At 55.1% G+C, this 15688-nt stretch overlaps 1 protein-coding gene and 1 pseudogene across 1 annotated transcript; both read left to right on the top strand.

Annotated features, from left to right (window-relative positions):
- Nucleotides 1–1918: 1918 nt before the first annotated feature.
- LOC119103218 (transmembrane 9 superfamily member 2-like) lies at nt 1919–5669 on the top strand (annotated as a pseudogene).
- A 709-nt stretch (nt 5670–6378) lies between these two features.
- Nucleotides 6379–9530, top strand: LOC119103950 (28S ribosomal protein S36, mitochondrial). Its single transcript, XM_037227661.1, has 4 exons — nt 6379–6644; nt 7252–7303; nt 8702–8889; nt 9422–9530. Exons 1-4 carry the CDS (start codon nt 6585–6587, stop codon nt 9437–9439), a joined length of 318 nt encoding a protein of 105 aa, XP_037083556.1. The 5' UTR covers nt 6379–6584; the 3' UTR covers nt 9440–9530.
- Nucleotides 9531–15688: the final 6158 nt, after the last annotated feature.

Genomic DNA, 15688 nt, shown 5'->3' with positions numbered 1-15688 from the left:
CATAATGTCCAAAGTACACAATGTCCAAAGTACAAAGGTCCAATGCACAGAATGTCCAAGGCTCATAATGTACAAAATATGTTATGTCCAAGGTACGGAGCGTCTAAATCACACAATGTCCAAGGCACGCAATGTCCAAAGTACAAAATGTCCAATTTATTGTCTGGGGCGGCCGTCAGGTGCGAGTTCTTGCCCCTATTGACAGGCGAGAGCATACTGGTCTGCGTCGGCTGCGCATGTACAGTCAACACCATTACCGCCACTCGGCGCGCGGTCCGCCGCCTGCTGCAGGCCGGTGACGCAGGCGGTAGGCAGGATGACGTAGGAAAGTATTTATCCAATGAAAGAACAGCTGGTGACGGGCGGCACACCATGAGCTGCTGCCGGCGATCGGCACCGCGACGCTCCCGACGCCTGCAGAGCCGCTGATCCACACAGCGCCGCAGCCATAGCGTCAGGAGCAGATCCGCTCTCAGTGAGCGCCCGGGTGGTACCCAAGGCCCTGTTGTACCAAATGTCGTCCACTGTGCGTCACGTTCTCCTCCGCCCCTCCACCCATGACTACTCGGCTTGTGCTCCCTGGTTATTAGCGTCACGCGTAAAACTACAAGTGCACAGAAATCCCGTCACGCGGTACTGTTGTTCATTCCCAGGGTAATAGATACCGATCGTTTCCTTTTCGACTCTGCGTCCCTGCCATTCTGGGGAGAGGCCTGTAGCGTGGCTGCACCTGTGTGACAGCAGTCGTGGGATCGGCGGCTGAGAAGAGCACAGCGCCGCTCCACGCGCGCTGTGCAGGCATCCACCTTCGTCCGATTGTGCCGTATGTACGTGTAAGGCCAAAACGTTAATGCATGTGCAGTGAGGAATTCAGATTCCCAGCTCAACGAAGCCACAGTTAACAGCGGCTGGGTATCTGGTACCAACGCGGCGGCAGGAGGTGATGGAGTGTGAAAAGCGTACTTTGCAGCCCAGGCATTGTCAAGCTCTGCTGAAAACTGGAATGATGCAATATTACTGACATGTCTTAGCTAAGTTGACTGGTGTCTTTATCTCTGACATCAACACTCATATCATGTAGGTGAAATATTCCTCTTGCATTTGGAGCACATGCAACATTGCTGTCCTTGATGATGACAGCTTATGTACTGAATTGCTCTCAGCACAGGGAAGGTGTTCCAGCATCATCTAGACCAGCTCCCAAACCAGAATCTAAATCAATTTATTTTGGAGGTTAGGTTTTGAACGTCATTTCACTTTGTTGACAATTAGCTTGAACTTTGTCTAGGCAACAAGAGTAATAAAACATGAATTGATGGCAAAGAGGTGATTAAATCAGCAATAATGAGTAATATTGTCATCACCCAAAAAATGATATTGTTTCACGTCAGACACAAACACCAGGTTGTCAGCAAGTCAACCACGACAGCGACGACTGTGTTAAAATGCTGTCAGTCAGACTTGCTTCGTAGCATGCCCCTGTGTGCTGTGCTTGGGCCCCCTGTGTTGCCTCATGCGTTTCCTGGTTTCTCTATCAGTCATGTGTGTTTTACAAAATGCTGAATGACCATTTTCTTCATCACGCTATCCCAAGTTAACTGGGCAGTTAGTATCCCGGGTACACGATTATCACCAAAATACTTTTTGTTCCACTCCCATAAATTCAAGCACTGTCCCTCACACTGAAATAGCTGTCACGTGCCGGGTCGTTGGCATGATAATCGAAGTCGTAGGTGGTGGCGCCGCCTGCGGCGGTGCCACACCTGCAGGTGACGCCCCCTACATAATTACTTTCATCATTTTAGGGCAACTTCTACCAGAAGCACAGCATTCGTATGACGTTTCGCACGCTGCAAAGAACGACGCGAAGCGCCTGCGCAAACATGCAGCGAGGGCTAAAAACCGAGATCATGAGACCATGGCTGCGCCACGTCAAAATCACGGCTGGTGGTGCGCCCAAACATCACATGGAGATGTCGGCCTGTTCAAGGTGACGTCAGTAGCAGCATTGAGTATTGGGGCCATCAACTGAATACACTTGGCGCATGCCAGATAAGGAAAGCGACACGATATTGCATACGGGACATGGCAACGCGTGGAGGCCGGGGCTGGGGAGTGATAGCCATACATGACCGGGGCTGGGGAGTGACAGCCATCCCCAGCCGAGGCTGGGAGTGACAGCAGCCGTTCCCGGCCGGGGCTGGCAGTGACGGCCGTCCATGACCGGGGCTGGGGAGTGACAGCCGTCCCCGGCCGGGGCTGGGAGTGACAGCCGTTCCCGGCCGGGGCTGGCAGTGACGGCCGTCCGTGACCGGGGCTGGCAGTGACAGCCGTCCCCGGTCGGAGCTGGGAGTGACGGTCGGCGGGCTGCCCGTCAGATGACGTCAGGCGACGACTCTCAGTAGTTTGGCTGGAAGCTGACGCATCGCGACATGTTCCGACCGCCTGGGCACGGCACGCTGCTCTCCGTGCTGACCGGCTCCTGTGCCCAGGTGCTCTCCAGGATGCTCATCACACTCGGTGGGTGACTGGCGGCCGCTTTGGTGGCCCTCGCGTCTGAGCCGTGTTTGGGCCGGCCCAGCGGTGATGGTTGTCCGTGCCATGGTTGACATCGCAGCAACACTGTCCTCACGCCTGGCGCTCTTTCAATGTGTGGCACTGTTAGCGGGACTGTACGGCACCCGTCGTTTGAAGAGGATTGTTTTGATTTAGTGGTCCCTGTAGCGGTTTGAGCAGGGCGGCTGTGTGTTTTAATGTTGCTGTTAAGGCCGCTTTGATTTTCGAGAAGGCAGTTGCATCATGCAATGACGTGGGCACAAACCGTTCATCGTATACTAAAAAAATCGTTAAAGAAATTTACATCTCCTGCATAATTCACTCAATTAACTGCTTTTGTCCTGCCTGTGCTGCGTCGCTGACCTTCTGTACCAGCACCGGGGCTAACTTCTGACTGCCTGCACCAATGTCGATGCTGACCTCCGACCGTCCATATCAGCGTCTTGTGTTGACCTCTGACCGGCCGCTGCAGTGTTCGCGTGCCTGGCCCTGCTGACACCGGTCAACTGCGGCTCACTGATGACCTGTGGGCTCGTGCTGTGCGTCTGCCTGGGTACGCCCACCGGTTACGTGACCGCTTGAATCCACAAGCCGCTTGTTGGCGAGAAGTGGGGACTCAACGTGCTGCTGACGTCCGCGCTGTGCTTGGGGCGAGCCGTGCCTAGCTGCCGGCGTCGGGCCGCCGCTCTCTCCGGACAGAGGACACCGGCGCTGACGAGTCGGCTTCGACCCGCGCCCACCCGCCGCGCTGGCACAGAATTTGCATCGCTCATGCGTGCATCCTATTTGCGCTATTTCGGTGTCGCTGTAGATTTAGAACGTGATGGAAGCACTCCCGACCGTGAAATGCACCAAGCTGGGAAAATCGCCACATTTGAATTGGCTGATGATGCGGTGTGTGCGGGAGGCTGTGTCGTTGAGTCCTGCTCCCAATCGCAGTGGAGTCGGTGAATGCAGCCAACGTAATTGCCATTGGTCATTGGCAAGGCCTGTGCCCAGAGAAAAGAAATCACTGTTGTCAGGGTCGGCTGGGACGTCTGTTCCGCTAGATGCCGTGTCTATCTTGGGTGCAGTCAGACTGCTGTGGAGTGTGTCGGCAGTGCTCCCGCTGAGCCCCCGCCCGCCTCCCGCCCGCAGCATTGTGTTCAGCACCATGCTGCTGCTGAACTTGGTGCTGTGGACGCACGGCTCATCGGCGGCGCTGCCCGTCCTCACCACGCTGGCGCTGATCGGGCTCTGGTTTGACGTGTCCGTGCCGCTCACATTCGTCGGCACCTACTTCTGTTTCAAGAGGCGCGTGCTGGAGCACCCGGTGAGCGCCAGGCGCGGACGGGGGGCGGCCGCGCGGCGTTACCGGCGGCTGCCCTCGGGCCCCCACTTTGCTTTCCAGAGGACCGGAAGCTCCCGGTGAAATGCCACGTGATATTTGTGGGCAAGCGCAAAGCTAGTTCTCATTATCGTGTGTGGAATTTGCCAAATGCGTGCTTGTGTCTTCGTCACCTTCGTTTTGTCTAAAAGTGCAAAACGGGCTGAGCAAGTGATGTCACTTACTTGTTGTGTGCCTTGCTGAGAGTGATTTGTGCATTGCCTCATGTCTTTTTGGCCAGTCACATGCCGTATGCAAAGTTGATGCAATAATTTACGCTAGACCCATCTTCTCACGACGGAATTTATTATGAAAGCAGCAGAGATTGCAGTGCACAAACTATATCATTGGTTATTATGTCATGCTACAGTAAAGCACTGAGGTAGTGCCATAACCATGCTGTTTGCATTGACCAGTGCCATTACATAACGTGCCACCTTGGTTGACTAGTATATGTCAAGCCCTTGAGTAACGGTTCATAAATTACGAGAGACCGCTAACAACTTATTGAACACTGCCAAAGGAACATTATCAGCAAGAATGTGCTTGCATCACAGTGGTTATGTCGGAGTTAACTAGTGATTTTATAACTAATCCTTAGCAAGAAAAACATTCTTGATGGCTCAATGTTCTCATCTTTATCAAAGCAATAACAATGCTTGGGCAGCCAATGCATGGGAATGTTACAAATTATTGCTAGTTTTTGGATGTGATCCCATTTCCAGCTACAAATAATAAAGCAACTATTGTGCACACCACAAGAAAACAATGCCAGGACTAAAGCACTGCAGGCAAAGATAGGTCGAAAATACAGCACCGACATCCTCGACAGTCCTTGGCAGCTCACGCCGTTACGGTAAGAGACCCATATGACACTATATGACAGCTTTTACAGCATATCCTGCTTAGATATCAATAATCTGCCACAAAAACTGGCGATTGCTACATTATGTATGTCAAACAGTCCGCCAAAACTTTTCCTACGGACAGTACCAAGACACAAAAAATCCACAAACAACCCAGCCATCCAACCGCCACCCGGCGCAGCACTCGCCTCGAGAACGGCTGGCTGGCGTCAACCAAAACCCCATAACCACGTCATCTTGCACGCGTTTCAAAATGTTTTGCACGCTACCCATTGACCACTAACCGACGGACCTTGCCACGCCCTAGGAAGCAAGTCGCATTGAAATGGGCATTGGGATCCCAAAATGATGAAGGTTTTCTAGGCTCATCGAGCGAAAAGAAATTCACGACGCTTACCTCTAAACAACCTCACTTCATCTGTCGAGCCTCGGGTTGCCGGAGCGCGTTGTTTTACATCTTTGCGTGCTGAACTCCGCCGATTTGAGTATAAATCGGCGCTGAGCACCCCTTTCCTCTTAGTAAGGAGAACGGGTGCGGATAAACCCTTCTCAATCCTCCACCTTCCAAGAGATTTTATAATTCATTTAAGACAACATAAAGTACATCTCCGGTAAGTGGGCGTACCGGTCGGATACTTTATACTCATCATGCTCAGGAGATTAAACTGCATTTATAGATAAAATTTCAGGCCAACCCGAAGGGTCCGCTGATTATCGGGCATGAAACTGGGTCAAAGACATTGACCTATAAAAGACCCGGCTCCTCTGCTCGCTGGAGTGTTGCAAAGGACCACATCCGGATGAGGGTTAAGAACAACTGTTTCCAGCGTTATCGTTATGGCGTCTTTTCTGTCTAACAGAGGCCGTCTGCTTTCTTCTGAGACCAGATATTACCCCGACTCCACCCACCTCCCCCACTTCTGCTACGACGCAAAACCGCAAAATCAATGTGCGTGGATGAGTCTGTTCAGCCGCTACCCAGGCCTTCAGAGCAAACTTTGCTGTGCCGTATTGCGTAAAATTGATGTCTTTGACAGCCTCATAATTTCCAAGGCCCTCGCTCCCATCATTTCCTAATCACACGCCTCCGAAGGTCGGCCATCCGCCATAGGATTGTCATCGCGAAGCCAACTTTCGCCCCTCTGCGTGGTGGCGCTAGTGTCGCAAGACGGGAACAACTGGCCGGTCGCGGCGGCAATGGAAGCAGGCTGTCTAGACTTGTATAGGTCAATGGTCAAGGATGATAAATGCAATACGTGCTGGTTCACGACCTGGACATTAGAATAGCCATAACTTTTTGATGCGGCGTACCTGTTCAAGATTTTGTGTTAATCGTTACCAAGAGGTCAACATCTACCGGCACACGAAGTTCAGAAATAACCTGCCTTTTTATTGTGACCTTTCGTATTAATATAGGTCCCTTAATAGAGCGTACTGGTCCGAGATTGTGTGCTCAATATGCTCAGGAGATTAAACTGCATCTGTACACAAAGTTTCAGGCCAATTTGAGGAATCCGTTGAATCCCGAATATAGACCTGAATCTGAATGCGAATGTGGTGCCAACTAGACGAATGTTGCTGTGGGCCTTGTCCGCTGGAGGCTGCACCAGTTGTCATCAGCTGGCATGATGGGTTATAAGCTTACTGGTTTATAAAGTTACAGGTACATTAGCAGTCTCCAACTGCATCAAAAGCTGTAGCTGTTTTGTATTTCTTTTGACGGGCTGCTCCTCTGCTTTTTTACATTGGGTGTTTGCAGGAGCTTTGCTGAATCACTTTCTCTTCAAAACTACGAAATGTCTATGTACCTTCAGTGCAAACAGATCAGTACGATGATGGCGCTGCGTTCGTGGCAGGTTGGTGCATTGTAGAACATTGTGATTAAGGGTCATAATTGCTACATGATTCAGACATCTGTCCATTTCTTGTCAGTCTGTGTTTGTTCAGAAAAGTAGCAATGCTTCCAGCCCGTGGACACATATCAGCCACATACTTGACAGAAAGTGTAATGCTTCATGAATATATTGCAACCTATGGTGAAAAAACTGGCATTTCTCCTTAGTTTGAGCATGTATTCATATATTACAGTGGTGTTCACTTGAATCAGTGTTTCAAACCAGTATGGATGGCCAGAAAGAATAATGCATTTACAGACTAGGACAACACTTTGGGCTGCATTGCTTACCTTGGCCCATAGGAGTTTTATAGCTGATCTTTTATTACAGGTATTAGTGTATTTTAACATGTATTGCTGCCCTAAATCAAATGCATCTTTGAATTCTCAGTCCCTAAATGTTGCTCCACCCACATGGCACAAGAGATGTTTTGCAATGTGGCCTGTTCCTACCCTCTTCTGCTACTGTCCTCCATTGCACTCTTCTGCTAGGTGTTGTGTATCCTGAGACTTGAAAGGATCAAACTCTGGAATAAGAAAATATAATTTGATTTATAATCTTGTTCCAGACAGTGCACCCACATAGACCCCTCATCAGATTCAGAAATGGACCCATGGCAGGTAAGTGGATATAGGGAAGTTTGTGTTGCACACCACATGTGTTTTGTGCATTTTCCAGATATTTATGATCATTCTGTCCATCATGGAGCCTATTTGCAAAACAACTGAAGGTTCATATTTTGATTTTAAAATGGTTGATGCATCCCAGATGGCATCATTTGAATATGGAACTGAATGCACTGAAATGTGCATTGGGTTGAATTTGTTCTTTAGATAGACTATTTGTAAGCATGTATGATGGTGCTGCATGAGACAGCATCACTGTCTTGCATGTTTTATATTGTATTAGGTTTTTTCCCAGACCTTACTGCCATGGGTGCTGTTCTTACACTGCCCCCACCATGTTTGTTTGTTTGGTTTTGAGTGAAAAACATAACAGCTGTCATACGTTGCCTTGAGTAGTACAAACCCAGTGCCATAGGGTTTCGAAGGGGGATGACAAGCATAAATCCAAGGAGGCCTTCACCATGGCAGGCCTCCCCAATGTTAATGGGATCCCCCTGAATGATACTCTGCAGTGCCACACGTGCCCCAGGGTTTCAGAAAGGGTGGATGGCAAGCAGAAATCCAGGAGGCCATTCACATGACAGGGCCTTCCCCAATTGTTATGGGCTCTCCTGAAATGATGCTCCACCCTGCTTGAAGTGGAGGGGATAAAAGTTAGTAGCTTAGCCTGATTTGTAAGTTTGTGGAAGTGATCACAGCTTTATTGAATAGTAGGACAAAATTAAGGTTTCACAGCTGAGCAAAATAAGGGGGACTGAGCAGAAAATGACATAACCAATCTACAAATGGGTTTTTCCAAGGACTTAACACACTGTCTCCTCAGTTGGGGTTTTGTGCCCCTCTGCTACAAAGGTGGGTAGGCAACTATACCCCCAGTTAATGCTCTGTCACAAACCAAGGAAGTTTGTTGAAAATTGGGAGGTACATGTGTAAGTTTCAAGATTTAAAAGCAAAGATTCTAACTTAATTGCAATTTTGAATGTGAATCTGCCCAACACAAAGAGGATTGGAATCCCAAGATGCAGTGGATCTCATCACTAGAAGAAATGGAGGAGGTCTTGTTCCATATTAGCTACTGGGCTTGTAATGCTGTGTTGTTTGGAACTACTGAATGTGCCAAGCTGATGCACCTATTTTTGAGTATTGAGTAGGAGCAAGAGAATTTTTCCTGCTTGGTGAGCTGACAGCTGTCTGAAGTTATTCAGCCCCAGTCAGCGCCCATAGACCCATTGCCAAATTTTCAGATCAGCTTTCCCCTCCCCCTCCCTGCAGGTATCTGCTCCCTGAGATTGAGACAGAAGTGAGACCAGTCAGTTTTATAATCATCCTTTTCTGGGTACATGTTGAAGTATATTCAGGCCGGTGGATCAGCTTCTGGGGTTTGCTTTCCAGTGTCTTCAGAGCGCCCAAGTACCATCTCGTCTGTTCAGGTGGCGGCGCCACCCAGCGCCCCTAGCGCCCCTAGCGGCGGCAGCAGGAAGTGGAGCGTGGTGCACGCCGGCCCCGTGCTGGAGGAGTGGCAGGTCCCAGCCCGCTACCGCCGCCTTCCGATGGACGAAAAGGAGATGGAGGCTATCAATGTAAGGAAGTGGCGCCTGCGTTACGTGATGCCTTCCGTTTTTCCTGACGAAGCAGCGTTGGGTGTTGGGTCAGATACGGCTGTTGGCATTCTGTAGTTAGTTATTGGATTTAAGGGCGCCAACCGTGGTGGTTACCGCGTGATGATTGTGACGTTTCGCGTTCGTGAGTTTCACTGTCATCAAATCGGAGAAAAACAAACGGTTGGGCCGGTATTCCAGCTATTCTCCACACATTGTGCGAAATGTGTCTGTTTTGTGATGGGACATTTGGGCGGCTGATTCGTGCTGTCTGCGTGCCGACGCGCCTACCCGTCTCCTCTGCGGTTCCGCACGTCTGCTAAGCGTCACATCCGATAGTTCGCATTATCCGCTCCGTCCAGCCAAATCTGCCGCATATGAGAATCCCCGGAGCCTCCGCTCTGGAGATGTCGGACTCCACCACCACGCCACCGCCGTCCGGGTGACGCGTGCGTGATGACGACCTGTTGACCCGCTGCTGGGCCGGTCATCGTCACCCGAGGGCTCGTTTCAGATGGGAGGCTCCGCGTAGCGCCGCGGTCGGCCGGCGGTAGCAGCGACGGCGCGAGAGCGAGTGTGAATGACGGGTCGACTCCGAGGCGACCGGGCCGTCAGCGGCCGCCCGAGGCTCACCTCTCCCCCAGGGTCCGACGGGTTCACTGCGCCCGCGGCCGGCCGGCCGGCGGTAGCAGCAGCGACAGGCGCGAGAGCGAGTAAGTGAGTGACTAGTCCACTCCGAGGCCGACCACCGACCGGGCCGCCGTGCCGTCCAGCGGCCTGCCCGAGGCTCACCTCTCCCCAGGGTCCGGCGGACCACTGGCGCGGCGGGCTGTTTGCGGCGAAACCAGAACTATTTTGTAAATAGCGTGCGAATGTAATCGGGAACGCGCTTGGGCTCGCAGGCGACAGCGGTCGGTACTCACCAAGCCTGGAGAGGGAGGGGGTCCTGTATCTCTGGAAGCCTCTTGTTGAAAGTAACTTCGTACAAGCTGCTGGTAAAAACGACCGGTCATACTCGTATGCATTGTTAGCAGGAATTGCTGGTGTTTGTTATTCTGCGTTGAGTGTGCTAGGTCACGTAGAGAATACACGCGCATTCGGGAATTATTTTTGATCTGTTTGGTAAGCGCTAATCGATACGGGTGGCAAGTAACGAAGGCACGACGTTTGTAGTAATTTATTACAATCACCCTGCGGTCCCCGTGATGCCCCGGACCGTTCGAACCTACTGTCTAGGCGGCGGTTTTCAAAACAGCCGTCCCAGCGTCCGGTTGTGTCCAGCTGTGTACGGACGCTCTTCAGACCTCACGCAGACGCCCGGCCGACACGTATTGACCCACCCCTGCAGAAAACACTGCTAAATAGGCGTCCACGCAGTGGCTGCCTTATTAATGATTATCTTATGCGGTGGTGCCTTATTGCTATTACGGTACTTAATCCGACGGTTATCCACCGAGCGCTAGTCACGGTCCCGCGACGGGGCGATTTGTTATTCGGCTAGACTCACATGACGCACACACACACACCCCAACACCAGAGTTGCATTGATAGATGACAAGGCATGCCAGTCAGGTCCCTAAGCTACAGCCAAACAGCATCCACGACCGAAGTCCGTCTTAGAAACGTCGTAAAGTAGCACAGCACAGATCACCATCCATTGTTTCATGGCCCGACGGACGCGCCGCATTCCGTGAAAAAGTTCATTCCGGCGCATCGCTTCACAGTTTTCCCCACAACACACTATTTGGAAACTGCAATCACTGCTCAAAAGCAGTGGCACTTGGAGAAAGAATAGAGCAATTCATCTTGCATGTTGCAGCAGAAAACGATTGCGAGCTTCTAGATATACCTGGACGCGTAAACGGTCTCCGCGGCAAGTAATTTGTTACGGCTCCCAAATGAAAAGCGCTAGCCAACAGGTGCACGAGTGAGCTTCGTATAAAGGAAGCTGCCCAGAACAAGTGGGCATACGAAAGATCACTATGCTGAAGAAAACGATACAAATTCGTTATATCTTCTGAAGTCAATAAAGGACTGTCCTCATAACCAAGTTGTGCGTGGCTATTATAGTGCTCACATCGATTGTCCGCCTTTGTCGCCTTCACAGTTCACCCGATAGACACCTCCGTTGTTTTTTGTCGTCGTCACATGCCGCTGATCCGCCCGGTAGACGTTGCCGTCATCAGTTGCCGCGATCCGCCGGATAGAGTGTCGCTGGCATCTGCGTTTCACATGGCCATGCAAGGCGGCGGTCGCTGAGCCGGCCCCCCCCGCCTTGCCGAGCAGCACGGCCCTTCGACCTGACGCGGGATAGTCGGAGGAAAAGGAAATCATTGGAGCCGCCAGCGACGACACTAGATCTCCGGGAAGGTTCCGACGGCAGGATTGGAGCGCACCCACACTCACGGTGCCACCGTGTCATGTCCTGCGGCCCGGGACGCAGTCATCAGCGCTCCGCTTCACGCGGCATGGAAGCAACGCTGCCCATGTCACAGTCGACAGACGCACCACAGAAGCACAGGTGGCCGGGGCCCACGCGGCGCAGAGGCGAGGCACAAGCGGGGATATCGAGGACGGGGGCAGAGTCTAGCTTCCGGCGCTGGGGCGAAACGCCGTCGCGGCGCGCGACCTCGGGGTGGGCTCGGGTCGCTCCGGGGGTATGCACCGCCACAATATGGCCTCCAGCGATTGTGACTGGTCGTCTGGGTGTTTGCTGGGGAAATACTGGAACGTTCTAAACAACTAGGAGTTATCATTGAAACCCAAAGGATTCGAAAGGCAGTCGAATTGCGCTCGGTGGTTGACGCTTTTTCCACGCCGCCACCATAAACGCCCAGCCCAGAATGCCACTCTGGCGGCGTACCGACAGCCACATAAAAACTGAATTTCGTGTTCAAGCCCCGAGTGATCATGTTGTTGGTTTCTCAAACCACATCAACCGCTCAGGCTAAAAAACATTGGCACACAATTCTGCAGCATCAGGTTCAGCATGTCCGAAACCAGGGCCCGCGACTGCAGTCCTGCATCGCTCACTTCCACCGCACACACCCTTTGAGCAGGTACAAAGACGACCCCCTTCACGACGCTTCATGCGAGCGCACGCTCTCTCCTACCAAGCACGGCAACCCGCGCCCCATGCGCCGACGGTCCACCCCGTGGGCCCGACCGGCGGGCGTATCACTCACGGCGCTGTTGTCGGGGCGGCTCGGCTCGACGGCGGTGACCAGGCCACCCTTGACCTCCACCCGCACCTCGACGTCCGAGCAGGCGGGCAGGCGGAACGTGTGCCAGAACTACTCTGCGGCGTCTTGCCGTACACCAGGCCGGTGCGGCCAGGCCCCGCTCCAGCTCGGTCAGGCCTGGCAGCGCACGTCATGGCAGTCAAGGAATCAGGACCGGGGGACGCGGGCGGCAATGGACGCCAGTTGCCCCGTCCACCGGGTGCGTTAGCAGGCAGCGACCTGGCGCGTGGCCAGCCGCTTGGCAACAGTCACCGGTCGCAAGAAACGAGATGAATCTGAGAACCATCGTCGGTGGGGCTGACCTAACCGACCTGGGACCCACTCGTCGGTGGGGCTGACCTGACTGACCTGGGAACCACTCGTCGGTGGGGGCTGACCTGACGACCTGGGAACCACTCGTCGGTGGGGCTGACCTGACTGACCTGGGAACCACTCGCCGGTGGGGTGCTGACCTGACTGAACCGGGAACCACTCGTCGGTGGGGCTGACCTGACTGACCCGGGAACCACTCGCCGGTGGGGCTGACCTAACCGACCTGGGAACCACTCGTCGATGGGGCTGACCTGACTGACCTGGGAGCCACTCGGTCTGTGGGGCTGACCTGACTGACCTGTGGTAACCACTCGTCGGTGGGGCTGACCTGACTTGACCTGGGAACCACTCGTTCGGTGGGGTTGACCATCTGGAAGCCGCGGCTGGCCTGGCGGCCGGCCTGCTTCAGGTACAGCTGGCCGATAGCGGCCACTATCTTGCCATGCTGACGCTGGGCGCGCCGTCGGCCAGGTTACGCACCTGCGCCGGCACGACTCGTTGGCACGGCTCTCCAGGCCGTGCTGCCGGGCACAGGAGTCAGCGGGTCAGGCGCGGGTCAGCGGGTCAGGTGCAGGGCAGGTCGGGGAGCCGCTGTCATGACGTCATGCCACTAACTGCCGCGGCTGTCTAGCGCAGGGCAACAGCAGCGGAACACCGACGGCAAAAACAAGACGAGGCCATTCGTGCCAACACGAGAAGAGAAGGCCATGTATTTGGGACAAGGATGAGGGGAGAGGCTTATCACAGGTAGCGTTAGTATAATGTTTCTGCACTCGCACTGGTCGCCGGTCAACAGTCCTCTTTTCGTTGACGCTGCATCCGTGCGCGCGCCTTGTCTTCCCCGCCCCCTCAACATTTTTTTTTTCAGCGAGCGGAGTTCACGCGGCACGGCCGCCGGTTGTCCGTCGGGGCCGCGCGCCGAGCCTGGTCAATGACCTTGGAGGAGCGGCGCCGTGATCACGATCCCGGGCCGTGGAGTCCGCTGGCGCGCCAACATCAGCCGCGCCCGGCGCGCCGAAATAGTGGCTGGCAGTGGTCCACCGGAACGCTGCTGGAGCCCGTTCCAGGCGTCCGCGCGGTCACGGCCGGCCGCCCCGGAGCGAGACCGTGACCGTGATAGGGAGGGGGGGGGTACCGTCGCGGGCCGGGGGAGGGTCCGTGAGGGGGACGCTGGCCGGGCGTCCGAGGAGGATCCATCGCCGGGGAGGAGATCCGAGGAGAGCACCGGCCAGCTTGAACGTCTAACCCACGCAGCATAGATATTTCTGTACATCTGGCACGCCACCTCTGGCTTCGACTTCGAGACAACACTCTGCTCCAGCCAATCTCCGGCTGGGACTGGACCGCTACACACCCCCCCCCCCCCCCGCCGTGCCGAACTGAGCCGAACGCGGCCGCTTTGCCAATGAGCCGTCCGTGCAGTGAGTTGCGTATCTGGCTATTTTCAACCCTCCCTATCCCCTCATAACGCACTGGTTACGCTGCGTTAAGCGTGACGTCCAGAGGGTAAAGTTCGCTTGGCCCCTAAATGGGATACGAAACAAACAACGGCGCGTCCCACGTCACGCTTTAAAGTTGTAATTGTCTTCAAAGATTTCAGCGCGATTGGCAACCATACCTGAGCGCAACGTCACAATGTCCAAGACTTCCCTCCATGCCACGTGGCACTTCCGTTCCACTTATCACAGCCTCCCTCCCCCTCCATGCGCAGCGTAATTTGTGGACGGCCCCGGCGTGGCGTTGCTGGGGCGGGCGGCCGACGCCGGAGCAGCAGGTGGGCGGTTTCGTCACCCAGCATGGCAACTCCCCATCGCTGTCGTCCGTTACCGGAGCTCGGTCCGGCCGGCTGGCGGCCGACCGTCCCCCGCCGATCCCATCGCTATCGTCCGTTGCTGGAGCTCGGTCCGGCCGGCTGGCGGCCGACCGTCCCCTGTCGATCCCATCGCTATCGTCCGTTACCGGAGCTTCACGCTGCGTGACTGTACGGCAGCTTAACGCCGCTCAGACGGCATCAACAGGCTGGATCGCAGCGACAAAAAAAAACGGCGAAATAAAAATACACGCAGACGTCGGGTGGCCTTGGCTGACCGGGCACACATAACCAGAACTCTGGTGTAAATGTGCTTGTCAGAGGTGCCTGTCACGGCAAGTCACGTGACAAGGCCGGGCCGTGCAGAGTCGGTGCCTGCCGTCCCTGGTGCCATGACAAACGGAGAACGTGTCGGTGCAGACCCGTGACTCAGCCGATCAGCTCCGCTCGAGACCGACTGACGAAAGAGCCCGCCCGGCCGGTCGGCTGCGCCAGGCAGCGCCCTGGCTGGCGCCCAGAGCCACAGCCATGTCGCTCCGGTCCTTCGAGGAAGCGCCCGTCCAGCGATCGCGGCGAACTTGGCCAATCTGGCAGGCCAGCCGCAGCGGCGCGGCGCCGGGTCAGATTCGCGCAATCCACAGGGTGGGCTCACGCGAACGGTACCCGGCGCAGCGTCCACCGGAGCTTCCTCAGTCCTCCCGCAGCTGACCGGAGCCTCCGCAGTCCGCCCGGAACCTGCCCGGAGCCGACCGGAGCCTCCGCAGTCCGCCCGGAGCCGACCGGAGCCTGACCGGGTGGCACGGGCAACGTGTCTCGCGGTTGGTGAAGACGTCATCAGCCGGTCTCGCGGTTTGTTGGCCGCCGTTCTGCCCGTCCAGCCAACTCCAACGGTCAGAGCCGGGGACTTGCTCACTGCCCCCTCCCCCCCCCCCCCAGGGCGAACAAAGGCGAGAACAGACCCATAACGGCCGAACAAAGAGACGGCCTGACCTGCCGCTGACGCCGGCCGGCCGAGGCCAGCTTTCGCGGCGCAGTTTCCATGCCGATTGCCTGCGGCCGCGCTGGCTGCGGTACTGCCCGCTGCAACCAGCCTTGATAAGGCGACCAACGCTGGACGGAGTCAGGTGCGGCGTTCGCAAGACCTGCCTCCGACCGATGCTGGACGGAGTCAGGTGCGGCGTTCGCAAGACCTGCCTCTGACCGACCCTGGACGGAGTCAGGTGCGGCGTTCGCAACACCTGCCTCCGACCGCGCTGGACGGAGTCAGGTGCGGCGTTCGCAACACCTGCCTCCGACCGACGCTGGACGGAGTCAGGTGCGGCGTTCGCAAGACCTGCCTCTGACCGACCCTGGACGGAGTCAGGTGCGGCGTTCGCAACACCTGCCTCCGACCGCGCTGGACGGAGTCAGGTGCGGC

This window comes from Pollicipes pollicipes, unplaced genomic scaffold, assembly GCF_011947565.3.
Source record: "Pollicipes pollicipes isolate AB1234 unplaced genomic scaffold, Ppol_2.1 Scaffold_5724;HRSCAF=6776_pilon_pilon_pilon, whole genome shotgun sequence".
NCBI classification, from domain to species: Eukaryota; Metazoa; Arthropoda; class Thecostraca; order Pollicipedomorpha; family Pollicipedidae; genus Pollicipes; species Pollicipes pollicipes.
The sequence above is the reverse complement of the archived record's forward strand: the minus strand, read 5'-3'. Positions and strand labels throughout refer to the sequence as shown.